Raw genomic sequence first — 23,274 nt, 5'->3', positions numbered from 1 at the left:
TATGTCCAGGGAAGAGTGTTCAGTCAGTTAATACTAAAGGCACCAGCGTTTTTGGCTGAAGCTTCCTCATCCACGGAGCGGAGAACTATAAAGGTTTTTATTTTAAGTGGTTTTAATGCTGGTAAGCAATCAGTTTATATCATATTATGGCGCTTTGTATTTGTGTTGATCAGTTAGATTAAAACTGCATCTAGATGCAGACAACGCTACAGTTATTCTGTCATCTTAGTTTCATTTCTTTCATTTCTATATATGGCTGGCGACTTCATTAAAACAATATTTGAACTCCATAACTTGTTGCTAGCCATTTTTACAGGTCTCGAACTAACAAATTACCAAAGGGCATTCTGGGATGAGCGAGCGGTGCTGAGCGTATTGAGCGAGCGGAGCGGAAATTTCGGAAATGCGCTCTGATGGAAATATTACCACACCACTCAACGCTCCGCTCCCGCTCCGCACCGCTCACATGCTCTAGTGGAGACCACCAGAGGAGGGTGGGCAATTGTACTCTGGTAACAACTCACAAAAACTATGTCGGAAGCCCTTTTTTTAATTGCATGTGTCTCTTTAGCCGCTGTATGGCTTCCAATCTCAAGAGTTTATCCCGTTTCGCTTTGCAAGTGGAGGGGGCAGAGAATTACACTTCTATGAAGAGAAGGAGGTAGATCTCAGTGACATCATCAACACACCCCTCCCACGAGTCCCACTTGATGTGTCACTCAAAGGTGCTTAATCATTTTTGATCTGAAACAAAATTTTGCTGTTTAAAGGGATAGTTCGGCCAAAAATGATATTAAACCCTTGATTTACTTACCCTCAAGCTGTCCGAGTTGCATATGTCCATCGTTTTTCAGACAAACACATTTTCGATTATTTTATAAAATGTTTTAGATCTTTCAGTTGATTAAATGTAATGTTACGGGGTCCACCCATAGTCCACGACCTTCAAGTCCAAAAAAAGTGCGTCCATCCTTCACAAATTAAATCCAAACGGCTCCAGGATGATAAACAAAGGTCTTCTGAGGGTAATCTGCGCGGTGTTGTTGTAGAAATATCCATATTTAAAACTTTATTAACTAAAATAAATACCTTCCGGTAGCGTTGCCATCTTAGTCGCATCCGCATTCAGGAGAGAGTATTAGCGTAGTGTACGCACTTTTCTTAGTGACATATGACAAATTCGGAGGGCGGGGGCACAGAGCAGCAGCAGAGTAGCCTCCGTAGGCTGCGTAAGCTCTCATCCTGAATGCGGACACGACTAAGATGGCGGCGCCACCGGAAGGTAGTTATTTACGTTAATAAAGTTTTAAATATGGATATTTCTACAACAACACCGCGCAGATTACCCTCAGAAGACCTTTGTTTATCATCCTGGAGCCGTTTGGATTTAATTTGTGAAGGATGGACGCACTTTTTTGGACTTGAAGGTCGTGGACTATGGGTGGACCCCGTAACATTACATTTAATCAACTGAAAGATCTAAAACATTTTATAAAATATCCGAAAATGTGTTTGTCTGAAAAACGATGGACATATGCAACTCGGACAGCTTGGGGGTGAGTAAATCATGGGTTTAATATCATTTTTGGCCGAAACCATCCCTTTAATTTAGATACAGTTTATTTATTTTTTAGCACATTACCACCACTGTACTCACTGCTTTATTGGACACATGTTCAGTATGGTCACATATATCAGCAAGATGCAAAGTAATTTTATTGTGTTTTACAGCTCACTGGTTAAGTATTGATGGTGTCCAGCCAGCAATACCAGAAAACCCACCCCCAGGTAAGAGACTTTTCTTGTATATTTGTTTACCTGTATATTTGTCTGACCTCCCTGTATTTCCTGCCTCTCTGTATTTTTTAACTGAATGTATTGCTGCTCATCTTTCCTAAGACACTCCTGTGAAAGAGATTTTTAATCTCAGAGAGGTTTTCCTGGTTAAATAAAGGTTGAATAAAAAAATTAAGTGAGAATATACACATAAACCATTAGAACACAAAACTTAGTTTTATTTTTTTATTTTATTGTGGTTGCCCTTCTCTCAATTTCTCTCAGCTCCTAAGGAGCAGCAGAAGGCAGAGTCCACAGAGCCTCTTAAAGCTGTCAAACCTGGACAGGAAAAGGAAGGTGCCATCCAGGCCAAGGGTCAAGGTGCAGCCTCAGCAGAAGTAAAAGGTTAGTGAATTTGTTTACTAAAAATGCTTCACAGTTTATTACTGTTGCTTTTCTAACTTTACTTGCGTTTCACTCTCATGGGGTATCAGGAAAGGAGAAGCTCCGGATGAAACCACGCAGCACGCATGAGCTCTCTGTGGAGCAGCAGTTGTACTATAAAGAGATCACTGAAGCCTGTGTGGGCTCCTGTGAAGCCAAAAGAGCGGTATGTGTTTGTACAAATTTAACTTGTCACACCTTTCAGTGGCCAGTAAATTGTGAAAATGTACACTTCATGAAACTGTATTTTGTAATATTTCTTTAAAATGGAGTAGACAAGTTTGTACTGAATTATTTAGTTGTTTATTTGGAGTATGTTTTTGTCAAATCGTGCATGTAATTGCAGTGTCATAATCCAGCTAGTATCTCAGTAAAATGTCACCTTCTACATCAAAATTTGGTCCTCATATTTTTGTTGCAATAGCTTAAAATTAGGAATGTCTTGTTACCTGAAATTTTGGACTAACATTAAAAAAACTTAGAAGAAGCTCAGCAATTTGCAAACTTTCAGTAGACTGTGTGTTGTTGTTTTTATTTGATCACATTGCTTATGCTGCATGAATGTCAGCCAGATTACCGTTGTTACATTGTGGTTTTTAACAATACATTATTTTGCAATTCTTAAATAAACCGACTGTCCACTGTTATCTACTTTAATCTATAATCCATTATATGTCTGTGTGTGAATATTTTAAATTGCAGTGGTCAGTATACTGTTTGCAGATCTAGTGGTAAATTCACGTCTATACATTTGTATAATGTGCCACCAGGAGGCGCTGCAGAGCATAGCCACAGACCCAGGACTGTATCAGATGCTTCCAAGGTTCAGTACCTTCATTTCTGAAGGCGTGAGTATATTCCTGCCTAACTGTTGTTAAAAATGTAAGTTAAGCTCTGTCAGTAAATGTTAAAGTGTTTGGTGCGTTACTTATAACCAGGCCCAAACGGAATCCAAACCCACAGGTGGATTTTAATGCCCATCATTGACAAGCACACATACCCTGCACTTGTGCCTGTTTGTGAGCAGTAGCCGTCATTGACAAGCAGTACACAAACCTTGCACATGCTGTTTGCTGTGATCATTTTTAATGAGCACGAACCATTTGATATTTGAGATTAAATAAAAGTTATTTCACTCAGTCAGCACATGATCAATGTTTAACTCTCTGGGATCGTGTGCGGCACGGGCGCCGAAAATTCTTTGGGCTCTATCATACACCCGGCGCAATGCGCGACGCAAGTGTTTTTTGCTACTTTCAACCCGGCGCAATGATAATTTTCACGTTTAGTGCCACGTTGTTTAAATAGCAAATGCATGTGCGCCCATTTTTGCGCCCATGGGCTTTCTGATCTAAAAACGAGATATGTTCAGGCGCATTGTTGGCGTGTTGCTATTTTGAGGCAACTAAAATAGAGTACGCCATTGACCAACTAAAACCTTGTCTAAAGTCTACGGCGCAATAGTGTTTTTGTTATTTAATGAGCGCGTTAGAAATATGCGCCTATAAACAGGATGACAATGCGGGTTTGCTTATCACATACATGGATGCGCAGCAGCATAAAAAAGCTTTTAAATATGAAAAAGTAAAGCATTCATGTAAAAGATTATTATTGAGTCTCTTGGACATAAATGAGGATCGATTATGAGACGTTAGAAGGCGTAAAGAGCTGCTTTACCTGCAGCCTGGTAAGTAAATAAATGCTGTGCTTTAAACAAATGCATCTGTTTTTAAATGTTTTTTTTTTAAATGCTACCCCACTGATTTATTGTATATGATGACTCTGTACCTGTTAGGGATGCTCATATCAGTTAATTTCCCCGACCGACAACCGTAGCTTCTAAACCGAACATTAACCGTTAACTTATAAGATTTTAATATGAAATTGTCATTGAGTAAAAATACAGTTGACGGTTGTCTGTAAACTAGTAAAAACAAAACATTTAACAGCAGCGACAGATCAACAACAGCTCCAGGATTCATACATCAAATCAGATTGAATTGATCATATCAGATATTCACGCAACATTATAAAAAGCACGCGATCGGTCCAGAGGATTAATATCCAAAAAGGGCAGATTGTCTCTGTTTTATCTACCACAGTGGTCATTTCAAAAGCAAGACGCTTTTCAGAAAGTTTTGCTTTTGCGTCGTCTTTCTCCATTTGTGCAAAAAGAGAGATGTTTTTGTCAGGGTCAGAGGCCATCAGCGAATGTCTGTCCGGATGTGCGCGAGACGGACCGCGTCATCTTGTGCGGATACGCGCGCCTCTCCGTTCAGCCTCCACACGCATACAAATGATTTCTCATACAAATGATTACTTTATCAGACCGTCAGGGGAGCAATCATTTGTGTCATTTACAGGACATTCATAAATTAAAGATAGAAAAGTGGCGAAATCTCTGTCGGCTCATGACAACACGCACCATGTATTAACAAATATTTTTTTATTTTAACTGATGATGTTAATTGGTCATAAATTCTTACCTTCGGTTAACGGTTAAACGGTCAATGTGAACATCCCTAGTACCTGTGGATATGGTGAGATGAGAAACATTTTTAAGTAATGCTTAAAAAACTCATGGCGCTGTCTGGGTGCTAAAACGGCTTTCTGCACGTTTGTAAATTCTTTATCTCCTGTTTGTTACAAATAAAGAATTTTTAGAGTACATACCTTTTCTTACATACTTGTAAATTAGTTTTTTGATGATATTGGATAGCCATATATTTACAGCAATTAAAAGCCTGCTATTTTTACTTCCATGAGTTAAAGAAAACTGGTTTTTAAGGTTTTAATCCAAAAAATTAACAATTTCAATACAAGTGAAAAACAACACAATTATTTAACATTAATATTAAACTGGGGGTCTTCTTCCTCCACTTAGTTTTTCAGTTTACAAAGTCCGTTATCTAAATACGGATTAGACATAGCGCCAGCGCAACTGGCCTTTAAAGGGGATAGGAGCTGAGACTCTCATTGGATTATTGCACGTTATGCCCAAAACATACACATTCCTCATTAGGAGAATATGAACAACCCTTGTCAACCATGCGCTCGGTGCACAAACCATTTTCCCGTCGTTAAATTAGCAAAAGTGGATTCCGACACGCCCATTTAGACAATGTGCTTAGATCACTAAAATAGGGCCCTTAATTTTTCAGTCACTTCGCCAAGAGACTTGGATTACTTTGCTGATTTTGGACATACAGATATAATTTATACATCATTTAAAACGTAAAAGTGTCTAGTTTTTTTCTGTCCACTCTCAATAAAAACTGAATGTTGTGCTTTTCGCAAAATGAAGAAAATTAACATGATGCGCGTTCTGTTCTCTCTCCCTCAGTGAAGTCCTTTCAGAAACGTGTCAGGAAAAATGAACTGTAACTTAACGAATACTTGTCATACAAACAAAAGATTAATGTCTACATAATGCTGAATGTAAAAACTGTATGAGAAGGAGGAGCAGTACCGTCTTTCTAGCAGTATCACAGTATCAGTATCACCATGCCCCGCTCCATTGAAATGAACGAGCAGAGACATCAATATGCATAGGTTTCACATCTGTAGTCAATGAACAAACCCTATCCAGTCTCTCCATTCCTTGTTATGCTGAGTTGTTTCATCCGAGTGCACCAAACATGACATCTAAATCCTTATTTACTTGCATATGTGTGTCACTAAAAGTTCTCCAGATGCGAGTGTTTTTTTTGTGCTACCGTCAAACAGTACACACGAAGGGGACACACATACACAAACACACGAGTCAGGAAATTTGACGCGCTTTTTAGTAATCTTCAGGCATGCAAACTCCTCACCTTTTGGCGAAATTTGCCGTTTATTGCAAGACAAGTTTGTCTTGCAATAAACATAGTGTGGTCATGCAAGGAGTAATACTTTTTAAGATATGAATGTCCAAACATAGCCTCCAAGAGAAGGCCTTTTAGAGAGTCTAAACAATCAAGGACAAAAAGACAATGGAATAAAACTAAAATATTTTACAGGTGGAACCTAAACATTGTGTAGACCAGTGGTTCTCAATTCCAGTCCTCGGACCCCCCCTCCCAGAACATTTTAGATATCTCCATATATAAAAACACCTGATTCAGTTCATCAGCTTGTTAGTGTGTTAATTAAGGAGCCTGATGAGTGAAATCAGGTGTTTCCTATATGAAGATGTCAAACACAGGATCACACGCATGTCCACGCATTCCTTTTGTGCTGCTTTCACTATCAACACGTGATGTCGCAGTGGCGGCTGTGTTAACAAACATTGATAAGTTGACCACGCTCGCTCATCCCTTGTTGTGTTTCTACTATAATAATAAAAAACACAAATAAGAGTCCAGACAAAGACGGTCAGAATATCTTTTGTGCTTTTTACTGTGGAAAAGTAAAACTATCACGGGCCAACCAAACACTAACCCTGGGTTCATTTTTACATTGACCAAACAGTACCTTTACCAGAGTGCAATAACAACTCAATACACTACATCCCTTACTAAATTTACCATGGTTACTATAGTGTTTGTAGCCAGAAAACATGGTTGCACTTTTTTGTAGTAAAACCAAGGTTTTTAAAGGTAAACTTGTGAAATGAATACAAACTATTTAAAAAAAAAAAAATACAAATGTCATTTTACTACAGATTAAGATAAATTCTTACAAGGCTCATTATGCAGCTCATTATGCAACTCTTTGGTTTTCTCAGCTGTCAGTCACAGATTATTCAGGAGCTTTCATGCCTCTTCGCATACAGCCTTTCCCAGGCAAAAGTGTCTTAGAAATTGTAAATCAACATATTGTTTTATGTGAATGAGTAGGCAGAATGATTTTCACATTATTTTGAAGATAAAACTCTAGACTACTATATCCTGTTTTAAAACGTCTTGGTAAAAGTTTTGTGGACTTGTATCAGTGACTTAAAAATTTAGCTTTTTCAAAAACAATGCATAAACATTTTTCTCTCAAAAATACAAACATGTACATATATGTTGCTCATATAATATTGTAGCCCAGTTTGTGGTGAACACAGTGTTATGAGACTTTTGCCATTATTATGTTTTTAAGCAACAGACAAAAGCACAAATGTCTGTGCAGGTCACAACTTATCCAGGGCCCTTAAAACCACTTATCCAGGGCCCTTAAAACCCCTTAGGCCCCAGAGGGTTAATATAAAGTTATATTTACAAACTATATTAACAAATATTCATGTATTATTCTGCTATAATATATAACACTAAAAACAATTTATGTAATTTTATATACAAAATACAATTTATTTCTTAAGATGCACATTATATGGTTCATGTTGGTCCAGTTTATTTCAGAGGACTCAAAGTTATTTTTCAGATGCTATTTTGTAATATTTGCACCTAAATTCTTTAACAGTGTTTCCCACAGATCTGAAATTTACTTGTGGTGGTAGCCAGTGAAAAGGGCAATCATTACCCACCGACAAAAAAATGTTTTTACTATACATGTGACAAAGAACTAGTAATGTGTGACACAACACAATACTTTGATTTATTAAACATTTATATTAATTTCACATTGTAGTTCATTTATTCAACCACCCCAACTTTCTTTGCCATGAACAAAGCTGAAACTGTTTGTCAAAGCACCATAAAAACACTTTACTGTTTTTGCACTGATATATGAAGCAATTAGATGACCCCTTTTATCAAACTCTATTGAATACAATAATATGTATAGTTTATTAATGCTAGACAGTGTAGGTCTATAGATTATAAATGTGACTGGTGTTATAATGGTTATAATTTCTGTTAGATAGAAAAAGAGGCTATTTTACAGCTTCTGCTCTATTTTCTCTCTTGCCGATTAAAAAAAGCTTAATCCACTCATCATTTCAGATTCAAACGTCTACTTGCTGTCTCTGTGACTTTACATTACAGCTTTGCGTTTTTTATATCTTGAGTCAGCTTGAGCTTTGCTCATTTAGTGCAATGGGCTTGACATTAGCATTGCTGTTCTGCTACCATCTATGTGCAAACTTTTGAGATTTTAGAAAATATATGGTTTATTAATAATAATATTATTATTAAAAATGGGAGATAGAAAATGCAGCACATGCTCGTGACTTTTAAAACAAGAGCCTGTTGTTATCGCATAGAAACCGGCTGTAGGCTAAAACTGCCATAGAAACCGGGGGTATGCTGAAACTGCACACAAGCTTTAGCGTAGTAGCGCTCACGGCTCCCGATCGATTCTGGTTTTACACACAATATTAATCAGACTTCAGACTGGAAATAATTAAACTAGGACTGACCCGGACCCAACTGACCATTTAAAATATAAACTGGAACCGTACGGATCCAGGGTTCTCAGTGAAGACCTTTAAAAAGACCTTTGAGAAACAGAGATCCCACGAATGCACACCGAACTCATCAGGAGAGACACGACGTGCAAAATGTCGCACGCAAAATGTCATTATTAAAGAGTGTCAAAGAGAACCAAAAAGACCAAATTTGATGCTAGATATACTTGGGCTCTTGTTAATATACCTGGGAGGCCTGCCCAAGTGCAGTCAGTGTGTGGGAAACACTGCTTTAAGATTTTTTAAAAACATTAAAAATCGTTCTGCAGAAAACGTACTCTACAATACATTTTATAGAACTGTTACAATAAATTTTGTGTTTTTGATAGGGCTGCACGATTTGGGTAATTTTTCCCATTGCGGTTATTGATGCTAAATTTGCGATGTGCGATTGCGATTATACTAAATGGTATCATGAGTCAACTTGATGGGTTTTAAAGAAAATCCACACACAGTTTAGCTAAAATTTGTATTTGTAAAACTAGAAATGTTTTCGTATTGCCATGTGATGTAGCAACTGCTCAGTGTCAGTAATCCTAAATCCAAAATACCGCCATACAACAGACATAGAGTTTTTTTTTAGCTACCAGATCACTGTCAACCTCCTCTGCATCCATCTTCGCTCTGGTATAAGTGACGAAGCACACCACACACGTGCATGCCACACGTGCATTGCCGTTTTTGTTCATTTTTCTTTCTTTTTTTTAAACAGCAAGGAAAATCATCAAACTGTTATCAGAAAGTTTGTGTTAACAAGTCCACACATTTATTTATTTAATATAATTGCAACATTTTGCTGTCATATAATTGCACAGGCTGACATCGCGATTGCGATTGCGATGCGATTAATTGTGCAGCACTAGTTTTTGACTTTTAGTCTACTTTCTCTTGCACACTTACACATAGAGAAACTTATTAAAAGTTTAATTACTCTACATTTAATGTTCTTACACACAATATGTTTTTCTCTTTCAGGTGCGTGTAAATGTCGTTCAGAATAATCTGGCTCTGCTGATATATTTGATGAGGATGGTAAAAGCATTAATGGATAATCCAACTCTATATTTGGAGAAATATGTAAGTAATTCACACATTACATATGCAGTGGTGTTTTTACCATTTTGGGGGCCCTAAGCAAAGTTTAAGCACCTGGGGCCCCCCAGGCCCCAACATTGCCTAGGTTTTGTCATTTTAATTGCACAACAGTAATATTGAGTATATATAATTAAGTTAGACATACATAAACCAGACCAGACTGTAAAAAATTAATTGTTACAGTGTGGTATAAGACATTGCCCGTTGTCTTATTCAAAATGATACAGAATCATTCTCTGTAGAAAAATAAAGGTCTTGCTTTTACCTTAAGCCAGTGGTAGCCAAACTTTTTTCACCGGCCCCCCTTTTGTACAGAAAAATATTTTCAAGCCCCTCTCATATATATCCTTTACTTGCTTATTGGATGTAAACAATGTTATTAATACAATACTGCAAATCCAGTGTGTGATCTGACAAAAAAATCACATAGGTCTCATTTTCATATTGCAGAAACAAACTTACTTAGGGCCCTATAAAATCAGTTTTGTCCGTTTTCATTTTTGCATATTCCGTTTTGTCCGTTTTCATTTTTTGGCAATTATTTTTTTTTACCCTTTACTGTTATTTTAGTCATAAAAAAGAGTGTGCCTTTAATATTAATGATTAAAATGGAATAAAATTTGGAGTTACCTTAAATTTATTGAGGTAACATTTTTTCACATTTCCTGTTTGAAACACATAAATATTTTATTTAATTCAATGCATTGTTTAGTGGTGTTGCAGAAGGCTACACGTGTCAAAGCAGTGGTGCCTTCAGAAGTGCCTTAAGCACATGGGTTCAGTGGAACGCGATCCATATTTTAAACACAATCGCTTGAAATGCATATAACTTTGCAAACATACACGGGATTATTACTTACTGATCTGACTTCGGACAGCATGAGCGTGCAGCTCTCTGCATGTTCGAGCGAAAAAGAGACAGAGAGCGGCACCACGATGCAGATGAGAGTTTGCCTCAGCTCGCTTGAAACGCATAAAACTGACAAATACATGAGGATTTGTGTTCGGACTTCAGACAGATGTGAGAGCGCGTGCACATGAGAGAGATGTGGATGAGAGAGAGCATGTATCTTTGCACTCCCAGAAAAAGGAATGTTGACAAAACTTACAAAAAAACAGTTCTCTGGTCACATAAAAGTCATGTGGGAACTGCTCGGAACTGAGACTTAGCGTCGAATATCTTGATTTTTTTGCTGACAAAAGCAGATTCATAGAGAGCTGCTTCGCCATGGTTTCAGTGTTTTGGAGGGGGTCTGAAATGATGGGAGGGGGTGTGTCGCCCAGATTTGCTTCCCCCGGTCTGCATTTCCCCCAGACATACGTTCTCCCACACAAAGACAGAATTTTATTAAAGTGCCCATCTTATGACTGCTTTTCCACAAGTTAAATAGGTGTATGAGTTCCATAAAGCATGTTTCAAAAGTTGTTTGCTCGAAATAGCTTGTAGGAAAAGATTGTTACCCATCTCTAGTAGCCTCTGTTTCAGTGGATTTCAGATTGTGCCGTTTTGAGGTGGTCATTACATATTTATGAGCTGCTGCTCCTTTGGCCACGCCCCACTACTAACGTCATGTGCACATGCGCAATGGTATCGCAAGCAGTACAGACTGTATTAATATTTTTATATATTATTATTAATGTTTTATGTATTGCCAACAGACAAATCAAGCATAAAAGTATCACTTATAAGTACACTCACGGAAAAGAAACTCATGACACATAATAATTCCAAAGTAAATTGTGATGTAGCAGTCTCAACAATACACTCGTTTTTCCTGGACAATGCTAACATATTCCCATTATAAAACATTTTCAAACGCATTATTTTCACAAATTACAGAAATTAAGACCCGGCGGGGGATGTATACTGCTTGTGGACAGCATGCTAATTGCTAGAAGCTAGCGGGAGGTCTGCCGTATCTTGGGAAAGCGATAAGAAACTTGGGGGTACGTTAGGCTTGTCGGAAAAGTCGGGTCGGTAAGGCCCGGTCCTGGTTAGTTTGGCAAAACACTATTACTTAGTAATTTCATGTAGAATTGTAAAATAAAGCAGTTAAATATTTCTTTTAACTTTCGAAAACTTGTGAAACAAAAGATTTTGCGTGTCATTGATCACACCAAGCCACCAATCACAGGTGTGAAACCCAAAGTCTCAAATCAACTTGACATTTGAGTGAATGTTGTGCAGTTCCGAGAGCACACAATTCTTGTCACAACTAGGGGTGTGCCAGTTTCACAATTGGTGATGACAGTTATGACATGAATCAAACGTGACGGTAGAGTTGGGTCCGAGTCCACCTTTCTCGAGTACGAGTCAAGACCAAGTCCTTAAACTTCAAGTCCGAGTCCAAGTCCGAGTCCAAAAGGGTCCGAGTTGGACTCAAGTCCGAGTTCTTAAAGGCCGAGTCCAAGTCGAGTCCGCCCGAGTCCAGAAGGTAATTAAATTGAAAAAAGATACAACATTTTTATTGTAAATGGTTACTTTCTATTAATACTTTAACCCTTCAACCTATTTGACCAATGGCAATATAAAAATGTAATAAAAATACCTCTATTGTATCTTGTCATTGCCATTGAACATTTTTATTCTGTCAACTTGTTTCCTATCAAAACTGATTTCAAAGAAAAGAAAGGGATATAAAGGTATCTTCTTTTTACCAGATGTCTTGCAAATAAATTCTCTATGATTTTTGTAAGCAAAACATATTATTGCTGACTTTGAGGACATCGTGCTAGCCACGCATTGATGTGTGTGACGTGTTTGTCTGCACGTATGATGCGACTGGCTGCTGCCTGGCAGTGTGTTGCAGTAAAATAACAGGAGGGGAGACGGTCCTGTACACACTGCATATTAAATTGGGTTGTCACTTCATATTTTAATGCTTAATCCTGTTCTGTACACACACACTTAAGTAATTTATGGTATTTACGTACAAAAAAGCCGACGACGTGGCAACACTGCAAGACCGCGCGCTGTGAAGCAGCCTCACAAAAGAAGCTTACAATACACAACGCCTGGACGGAGGTTCATTGCAAAACACAATGCTGTTAGATTATTTTGGTCAAAGCTGTGAGTGATAAGCACACGAGACGGCAGAACGTTGCTATGGTTATTTCTGTGTCAATCATCACATTTTCGGGAGTGAGTCTTGTTCCATACAGACATGAAACGAACATTTAGGGGATTCAGTCCCGCATTTAAATGCGGTTGTCACTCTCGAAAGTTTGCAGTGTGTACAAGACGAGACATTAATTAATTTCTCATCTCAAGTTCATGCTGTTTTTAATGTTGCACATGACGTGGACTCGACTGTACTCGGGATATTTTCCGAGTCCAAAATGCCCAAGTCCGTGTCAAGTCCGAGTACAAATTCAAGTTCGAGTACCCCAACTCTATGTGACGGTTCGTTTTGCGCGGGCGTTTTGCGCGTTGTGACGTTTGTATTTTATAGCTGCAGTGCTGCGACCATTTCGACGTTCTATTTTTGCTCAATTAAAGTGACAGTGATTTGCTTATGGTTTAATGCTCGTGGATTGACGCAAAAAATCAATGGTGTCATGTTACCATAAAATCATGTTACCATAAAATCATGAATGTGATGCCAACAGTAATGACTTTGAGCAATTTAACAGAAAGCAATGAAATATTTAAAAACACACTGTTGTCAGAAGACTGCGCTGTCATTCACTCTTTGCCCAGCACTAAATGTGAATCCTAAGGGTGTAGAATAGACTACACTGACCTTCAAAAAGTGTATTGAAGAGGTTTTGGTAATAAATGCATGTAAATAGAGTAATGTGAACTTGAGATTGTTATACTGTTATTAAACTGCACAGTATGCGCTCAAGCTGCTCAAGCTTGTGGTGTGAAACTGTCGTTAGTTTGAATAAGCTAACAGACACAGATTAGCTACTTGCTCTACGTTTATTTAAAGGACAAGTTCGGTATTTTACACTTAAAGCACTGTTTTCAGATTTTTTATGATGAAATAGAATGGTTTTTACTGAAATTTGGACATATGATGCTGGGCCGAGAATTTCGGTTTCTGTTGTATCACCCACTAACTCTACAATGGCTGCATAGGTGCACTGGAATAATCCTTCCTAAAATACATTAAACTTTCGGAAACCAATGGCAGAAGGATTCTAAAACGTCCAGTCTTTTCCAGCGCTTGCAAATTACATTTTAATGTTACGCAATTTAGGTAGTTTTATCCAGGGCTTTGAACCAGAATTTTTCCCAATTGGTTTGTTCCGAACAAAAACAGTATTTTAATGTTTCCAGTTTTCGGTTCAACCCTAAATTTGACATTCCTGAACCGGTTAGAACAAAAAAATAGAGTTCCCGAACTGGTTAATAACGTTCCATGTCAGCTGTGGGACCATAAGTAGGCTGATCATTAGGACATTAAACTTAAATTATTAGTCTACATAATTTTACCTAAGTCTCTATCTTGTCATCAAACATTAAACACACAGACGGAGGGCCCTATTTTAACGATCTGAAACGCAAGTGCGAAGCGCAACGCGCAAGTGAGTTTGTGGGCGGATCTTGGGCGCTGTTGCTATATTGGTGTGAGAAATAACTCTTGCGCCGGGCGCAAATCAATAAGAGGTTGGTCTGAAGTAGGTTCATTATTCATAGGTGTGGTTTGGGCGTAACGTCAAATAAACCAATCAGAACGCTATCCAACATTCCCTTTAAACGCAGGGCGCAAGTTCCATGGCGGGTTGCTATTATTATGACGGATTTACCAGGCGCACGCCAGGAGCGGTTTACAGCCGAGGAGACCGACGTTCTTGTAAGAGCAGTCAAAGACAGAGAAGTTGTTTTGTATGGGGATAGGTGAAACCCGCCCAAATCAGCGTAGGTTAAACAGGCGTGAGAGGAAATAGCCACAGTCTCATCAGCTGGCATCCCCATCATTGCGCCAAGCACTACAATGATGTCAGGAGACGGGGGAATCCCAAGCTTGCCAGCATAAATCGGGCACGCCGTGTAACGGGAGGTGGATCTGCCTCTACACAGACGCCAGCAGAGGACATCGCTGCGTCCACCCTCACCGCTGAAAGGGTTTGGGCTTTGAAATCGGACCCAAGAAACGCAAGCAAGGTCCAACCCCAAAGTACTCTTACAAATCAAGTTCATATACATTAAGGTTTCTTATGAAAACATTTAAATTATTATTTACATAAAATAAACGTAATACAGCCACACAACAAACTTATGAAAATATTTTAATCGTTATTTGCATGAGAATTTTTTAACGCAGCTACACAATAAATAAAAACTATCACCACAATGCTCACCACAATGATTCCCCTTATCTCGTGTATTAATATTTTTTAGTGTAACAATTTATGATTTGCAAAAATAACTGTTGCATCTGTGTAGATTAGATGCAAAGTGTATGCGCGTTGTGCACGCTATACATTATGGTCAAGCATGCGCCCTTAAAATAGCATAATGAACAACGCGCCACTGACTTTAAACTTTCTTTTCTGGTCAGTGGCGCAATTGTTTTTTGAAACTGCAAAATAGCATCAGGGATGGTTTGTGCCGGAACGCGCCTCTTTTTTTGCGCTGAACCGCCCAGGGAGCGCAAGTTCATTCCCTAGTTTGCGGACGTGCGTCAGTGGAGGGAAAAACCCGCTGTGCGCCGGTGCAAAATACGAATGATACATGCGACACTGACAAAGTCAATTGCGCTGAGTGCAAGATAGGGCCCGGAGGACGAATCCAAAGGGCGCTTTGGGAAGAATATGCAGCATAAACAGTCGCTCCACATAAAGTGTAAATTACGTTGTTTTTCAGTGCTTTATTCACCAAATGTATTTTATTGAACTACAGTATAAGACACAGTAAACAACTCTCTCAAGTTTATACATCAAGAGTTCTGATCTTTGAAGGGCGAAGTGGGAGCGAACACATTCAATCGCATGTGCGTACAGAAAATTGCTCACTTTAGCGTCTTTTAGCGGTTAAATTGTTTAAAATCACTTAAGTGTTAACATTTGCAAGCCTTTGAAACACGTGCAAATGATCAACTTTCACCCTGTTTAAATGTGCATAATAATCTGCGAATCGCATGCGAGCCGAACCGTGGGTCATGATCTGTACGGGTCATGGATCAACTGCGATCCGTTACACCACTAATTAGTAAAAAACAAACATCTTGAGATACTTGGTAGCTTACAATATTTACCTGTTATGATTGAGTATTAGGGCTTGAGTAGGCTACCTGCTGGTGGCAAGCTTCTAATTTCTCCAATAAGTCAACGACAACCGGAAGTGAACTTCACCCAGTATTGCACAGAAATCTTGTCAAATAACGAAAAAAAAAATACGTTATTAACCGTTTACCATTATATTAAATAAACGTTTCTGTTCTGGAACATTTATTTTTTTTAAGTTTCTGGTTTTGTTTCTGTTCCTTGAAAAACATCAAAAGTTTCTGTTTTTTGTTTTCGTTACGTGAACCGGTTCAAAGCCTTGCGGCTAACGCAATTTAAAGCCGCTCTTGTGATCTCTTACTAAAAGTCCCCATATAGCTCCATGCAATCGTTTGTATACAACTTAGAACAAAATCCAGACTATAACCAGAGGTTCGGGCTTGGCACCATCTAGCTGAATATAGTTAAATCATATTACTATATACAACTTAATTATAGCAGAAATAATAACCAGCTGTTATGTAAGAGGAAAAATAAAGATATATATGAGGAGCTCTTTTCCAAAACGCGATAAACGCCATTTAAAAAAAATAGTTTGTCATGTCATTTGGCTGTGTACTGAACCTATTCACTGCTCCATGAACGTTTCATGCCAAATCACTACATTTCCTTGTTAAAATGTAGGTACAAGATGCCATTCTTTTCCAAAACACGATAAGCGCCGGAGCCTATTTTTAGGCTAAACGAGATTTATCCTCTCGACCAATCAGAATTCGATGAGCGTTCGACGCAATCCAATGGCGGTGCTCAATGGGGGATATTTGTTTATGTTCATTCTAGAGGTCGACCGATTTATCGGCCGGCCGATTAATTGGCCGATTTTTGGCATATTTTAAAAAATCGGCTTTGGCCGATTTTGCTGCAAAATTAGGCCGATTAATAGGCAGGCGCATCTGCGGGCACCTAAGCGCTGTTGCAGTGTTTACGCTATATACATTCAACCGTGGCGGCCCGCCACGCCTAAAACATCCCCGCCACGCCTGTGGTTGTGGATAGAAGGGATACAGCAAACGAAATCTCGCCGGATGAGCACTGTTTAATCCTAATCCTTCACCCAAACCCAACTCTAAACACAACATTTCACAGGATTGTATGATGTATGTGTATCTCATGTAGCCAGAGCCGCTGTTTTCATCCTAATAATCCTACCTCCAAATCTAATCCTAAACTTTTTGGCATTTTCTGTATCCCTTCTAGACAAAACCCGCGGCGGAAGCTCGCAAAATAAATAAAGCTATACCGAAATGTCCGCCCAGCAAGAAAGAAAAAAATTCCTTTCTGGATTCGCGTTGTTCACTCATTTATAAATAAATCTCCTAAAATATCATAATTTCCCCCATGGGTTTAGTTTCATACACAAATAGATTTAAATCAACGGATGATGATTAGGCTACGTCTCTGTTTTGAGAAATAATAATAAAATAAATAAGTCTACACGAAATATGTTATAATTATCAGATTGACAAATCGAATAAAAAAAGTATTTGAGTTTCTGTTCTTTTTTGTGATGCGCTGTTAAACCAAAGCAGCAGAAAACACGTCATGTTTTTAATGATTTTAAATAAGCACAGGGTTTTCTCCTTATTGTGAGTTTACATAAATAAAAATACACAATTTACAGATTCGAATGTTATTTTACTTTTATCTGTCTGGCAATAAATTAAGGGTAATTTAAGTTGCAAGGTCATCACGCGTATGCTGTTCACAGGCGCATATACACGGACGCAGCGCGGGGCTGCGAGAAATGACATAATTAAACTTTCGATTTAACATATTACGAGTTTTTTGGATATTCATTTGTAATCACTGTACTCATATTATCAACTTATCTGGCCATTAGTTATTCAGAATATAGGCTATAAGCGCAGCGCGCTGCTGAGCGCTCAGCTGTCAGTCAATCTTCTGTGCTTTAGATCGACACTCACAAAGTTTCACATTAAATGATAAGATGTTTGTCCAAAAACAAAAGGCTAAATACTGAATACAACTCATATAGGACTGCAAGACATTAATAGTCGAATCTGTTTGGAAGGAAACTTATTCCCGTGGAAGAGAAGGGCGTTGGTAATAAAAACTGGAGGCAGATGGTGAGACGGTTTCATCTGTTTTCAGACGAAACAACAGGGTCGGGGTACCCGCGGGTGAAACTTCTAATATTTGATGTAACGAGTGTAATAATATTAACGTGTTATATGCGTTGTAGATCCAGGTCGGGACTCAATATGCGAGCGTGAACTGCGGGTATAACATCCAAGAACAGAATTCGACTCGATTCCGACAGGTAACAGTTTTTAAATGTCCCCGTGCTTATTTGTGTTTAAGATCTGTCTGCGAAGAGCATAAAGGTTTCTATAACTGCGCGATTTGCGGTGTGACCGGGTCGGGCTCTTTGTCAAACAGGCCGGGTGTGGAATAAATTGCTGCTGATGTCGGGTGTTCTGTCAATCACAGCGGTGCGGATTATCAAACAGGACTGTGCGTGACTTTGCAACAGCTCTGTAATGCTAAACCCGAGCACGAACTTGCACACTACATTAAAACTACAATGAAAGATCCGTATGAAGCTATAAAACTTACGTATTTTTTAAGAAAATACAGTTTAGATCAAACATAGAAAAGCAATATGCTATAAATATAAGGAAAAGTAAATGACAGCATGAAAATGATAAAAAACACATGTTAGTTTACTGTAGCCTATTTTCTACATAAAAAAAATAATGTACATTTATAATCATCATGGGCGCCCCCTGCCGCCACAGCTGGAAAAAATCCTAGAGGAAACACTGTGTTGTAGAACTCGTGACGCTGCCTCTTGCTGCAAGCAGCTCGCTTCCCTCTCGTGTGTGTGCAGCCATGCCTTGTTCACAAACAGCTTTACTAAATGATGGCGGATCGCGCGAATTAAGCAGCCAGTACAACAGCGCGACGGGCTTATGTCTCGCGGTGCACTGTCCGTGCAAAGATTAGGCTCATTTCATGTGATTTAATGAGTGATGATGAGTTTTGTTTGCGTGACAGAGAGAGAAGAGCCGCGCCCGCACGCTTTCTGTCTCCCTGCTTTTATTACTCAAAACAAAACTGACCCGATGGCGAAAGGTCGGAAGACCAAATCATATCCACAAAGGAAATGTTTTTCGTGTTGTTACAGTAAGACTTTGTTTACAGTTTTGCGCTGCTCAGTCTGGATTAGAACACAGCGCGTCCGATTCGCGAACTGACTCCTTTGAACGGATTCGTTTGAATGAACAGTTGAAACAACAGATCTGTCCCAACACTAAAGTCACAAGACGTCACTGTCAGCACAATCAGTCACTTATAGCGTCTCAGAAATGAGAATGTAAATGTGTTTAAAAAGATTTGCCTTAAATAACAGTCTCAACTAAAAACCATAGACATTTACAATGTTAACTTTATGATGAATAAATATTTTATCAGGTCTACCAAATAAGGATTTTATCCTACAAAGCAATAAAAGCCATGGTAAAAAACTGATCAAAGATGATGACAGCAGAGTGTCAGGTAATATCTGTGTCTGATAAATGCATGGTGCAGAGGAGGTTGTAAAACTCTTCAGAAATACCAGTCATATATTTTTAAATACTTGACATTTTTGCATTTAAAATATCCTCTAATAATGATGAGAACATTTTGATTATTATGTACATATAGAAAATCGGCCAAACATATCGGCCATCGGCTGCCCTGATTTAAAAAAAATCGGCATCGGCGAGAGAAAAAGCATATCGGTCGACCTCTAGTTCATTCATTCCTCCAAATGAGGATTAATGTCATTTTAATACATCATCCGGAGAAGGTACCTGTTTGCAAGGCGATCTTCATTAAAGGGGACATTCCACAAGAGGTTTTTAAGATATTAAATAAATCTTTGATGTCCCCAGAGTACATATGTGAAGTTTTAGCTCAAAATACCATATAGGTAATTTATTGTGACATGTTAAAATAGGCACTTTATGGGTCTGAGCAAAAATGCACCGTTTTTGTGTGTATCCCTTTAAATCCAAACGAGCTGCTCAGGTGGGCAGAGTCTCAAGCGCTCGCGCTGTAGAAATGACAGAGCATCGAGGAAGATTCACGAAAGAAGTTAGTGGGCGATGTTAAGCATTATATATTTGAACAAGTTTGAAAAGTCAATCATCTGTTTTATGCATACTAAATACATGTTTATCAGCAGATGGGAAACATTGTGGAATAAAAATAAAGACTTTTAGGCTGCCAGTGTTTTAAACAGGCACAATGATTTTCAGCATGTTACAAATAAAATACACGTCCACAAACACTCAGAAGTTTACTTTTTGACCAAACCACACGAGCACATTTAAATGGTCTGTAATAAAACAACACTTTTAATGCTTAAACTTTAGAGAAACAGATCAAGTGACATGTTTAAGTTTATTGTGTACACATGTTGAACACATTCGCGTTTCTGTCAGTCTCTCATCTATCTTGTAACTCCTCGTATTTATTTGAAACTTCAGAGAAACATTAAACAACATATTTACTTATTGTGTATGATACACGTTGTTCTCTCACTCTGTCTCGTGCAGTGCATTAATCCTCGTGTTAATTCATATAAACTTCAGAGAAACATATTAAACGACATACTTGTGAACCGTCGCGTTGCTCTCTCTCTCTCTCGTTCGTTCGCTCACTCGCTCTCTCTCTCACTCGCTCTCTCTGTTGCACTAATGTAAGGTTAATCCTTTAGAACGTTAATTCAATCTTTAGAAATATTAATAAAACTACAAGTTATAAGATTGTAGGCTCCTGTTTGTGTTTGAGGGAATACAAACGCGTCGTGCTGTCAGTCATTCTTTCTCTCTGTCTATCACACTCGTGAGGCCGTTCATGGTTGGATAGCGCAGTTAAGGGGGCGGTATCATTATAATCAGATCCCTTACCTACGTCATGGGGGGAGCGAAATCCGCATGACCTATTTATTCACATGCTTGCAGAGAGAGCCTTACCAAAACAAAGTTACAGGGTTGCTATTTTTCATGTTTTCTGGGTTGGTAGAAGCGCTGGGGACCCGATTATAGCACTTAAACATGGAAAAGTCTGATTTTCATGGAATGTCCCCTTTAAAATGTTTGGTATGTACATCTTTCGTTTCAGAACTGGCTTGTTTAATACCGTTTTGTACGTTCATGATAAAGTTTTTTTTTTCCTGTGAAGAAGCCTGCTAACGTAACATGAAAGTACTGAATAGTTAGATAGCCTGCTGATAGACAGACTGGCATTTAATACATTGACCATGATACGGTGCTATTGTAGATTGTGTGTAGTGCAGAAGTACAAAATGTGGCTAGTGAACAATGCAGGAATATCTGTAAAGTTGTGCTTTTTGGATTGGACATTATGAGCGTGTTGTTAGTGAAGTGAAGTGAAGTGAGTATTTGCCAATGTATGGTAACCCATACTTGGAATGTGACCTCTGCATTTAACCCATCCAGTGAATAGTGAACACACGCACTGCAAGTCGTGAACACACAAACACCCGGAGCAGTGGGCAGCTATCCTTGCAGCGCCCGGGGAGCAATTAGGGTTAAGGTGTCTTGCTCAAGGGCACCACAGTCGCAAGCCACCGGTCGTGAGCCTCGAAACAGCAATGCTCGGGTTACAAGCCCGGCACTCTAACCAATAGGCCATGTTACATGGTATGTCATTGAGAGCTGATCGAGGGGAGCTCGCTGTGTGTGCGTGTGTGTATAACGAGAGAGAGAAAGGCTTTTCACACTGCGCTTAAAGGAGCATTTTACCCGTGGAAACATTAATCTTTATTAAAAGTGGATCATATTTGTAGTCGAAATGTGACATAAATTTAGAATTTGGTGCCTATTTGACAGAGAAAATGAGTGTTTGTAGTCTCACCCCCTCTACAAAGATATAGGACTTCCCTCTTTCAATGATGCAAAATGATGATTTTTACATCATTGAAAGAAGGAAGTGCAACACTGAAATCCATATTTCTCCTGTCTCAGGGGAAACAGAGGGAATGATGCATGACCATTCGAAAACATGACTGGGTTTCTATCTATACAAAGCTTAATGCAAATGGGTGAAGTGTCCCTTTAACCCTGGGTTATCTTCATTCTAAATCCCATTTTTAACCCTAGGTTAACACTCTGGGGTCGACTGCTGCGCGGGCGCCGCAAACTTTTTATTTTTCAATCACTCTGCAAAGAGACTTAGATTACTCTGCTGATTTTGGACATACAGATAGGATTTATACATCATTTAAAACGTTAAAGTGTCTAGTTTTTTTCTGTCCACTCCCAATAAAAACAGAATGTTGTGCTTTTCGCAAAATTAAGAAAATAAACATGATGCACATTTTGTTCTCTCTCCCTCTGTGAAGTCCTCTGCGGCCGCAGAGAAGTCATAACAAGTAAACGTTGTCAGCAGGATGAAGAGTAACTATATGATGCCTAGTCTAGGTAAGACGACCTAATTGATAAAGGACTTAAATCAGTGGCGCTGGGCATGGATAGAAGGAATAGGGAGAGACAAACAGTATTTTAGTAGGAAGAAATTAAGAGAACCAGGTGTTTGCTGCTTTGACAAAACTGTCCGTTTCAAATCAGACCGCTATATGCCAGTAATGTAAATAACAGATTTCTCGTTGAGGTGAAATGCGGTCTCGCGATATCAATATAAAGTTACGTTTTTGTCAAAAAGTTTGCTTGCATTATATTATACTGTAATCACATACGTTAACACACGCATATACGCGAATCAGATCCAACGTCATCCTGACAAACACACGCATACGTTTGCTCCTCTTAATGTTTTGTGAATCTGGCAGTAACGCTTGAGATTACAGAATAATATGATGACAAGCACACACATTCATGGATCTGGTTTGTGAAATGCGTAGCTTTTGACTGTTAGATGCTTTGCCAAAAGAACTATGCAAAAGACAATTGCACTTGACTGCCTTTCCAGAAAGTCACAACATTTGAATAAAGTAACAAATGTTGTAATCAATAATTAATCTGTATTAAATGCCCCCACTAATTATTCTATAAACATTAAACATGTTTTGACCAATAGCAAATCTCATTTATCATATGTGTATGTGGCTTGTGTGCCTTATTATTATTACAATATGCAACCAAAGATTTTACTAAAAGGGCATACATTTGTTTACAAGAACATAAAAATCCTCATAGATGTAGTCACTTATTTTTACCCTCAAAATGCACCACATTAATGTATTTACCTTTAAAAGCACAAAAAGATTTTGTTCAGTCTGATGCAGTAGCAAGGCTACATAATGGTCAGGGTGGCACTTGCCCACGCAGATTGACGATTGGTAACTCGGATCGAACAACTTTGAGCCCAAATTATATTTCAACTGTATTTAATTTTAT

The 23,274-nt window shown here is 38.6% G+C and overlaps 1 protein-coding gene across 2 annotated transcripts in view; it reads left to right on the top strand.

Moving 5' to 3' along the window:
- The window catches only part of taf6 (TAF6 RNA polymerase II, TATA box binding protein (TBP)-associated factor), a 107,234-nt gene that overhangs the window by 16,082 nt on the left and 67,878 nt on the right, over positions 1–23,274 (top strand). For both annotated transcript variants that reach the window (XM_065284626.2, XM_065284625.2), the window contains 6 exons: positions 572–725; positions 1,732–1,788; positions 2,062–2,181; positions 2,271–2,386; positions 2,991–3,068; positions 9,530–9,631. In XM_065284626.2, the coding sequence (XP_065140698.1) occupies positions 572–725; positions 1,732–1,788; positions 2,062–2,181; positions 2,271–2,386; positions 2,991–3,068; positions 9,530–9,631 (627 nt within the window). The remainder of the gene's footprint in view (positions 1–571; positions 726–1,731; positions 1,789–2,061; positions 2,182–2,270; positions 2,387–2,990; positions 3,069–9,529; positions 9,632–23,274) is intronic.

The sequence above is a fragment of the Paramisgurnus dabryanus genome, chromosome 5 (genome assembly GCF_030506205.2).
Source record: "Paramisgurnus dabryanus chromosome 5, PD_genome_1.1, whole genome shotgun sequence".
NCBI lineage: Eukaryota > Metazoa > Chordata > Actinopteri > Cypriniformes > Cobitidae > Paramisgurnus > Paramisgurnus dabryanus.
Note: the sequence above shows the minus strand (reverse complement) of the source record. Positions and strands in the feature narration are given on the sequence as shown.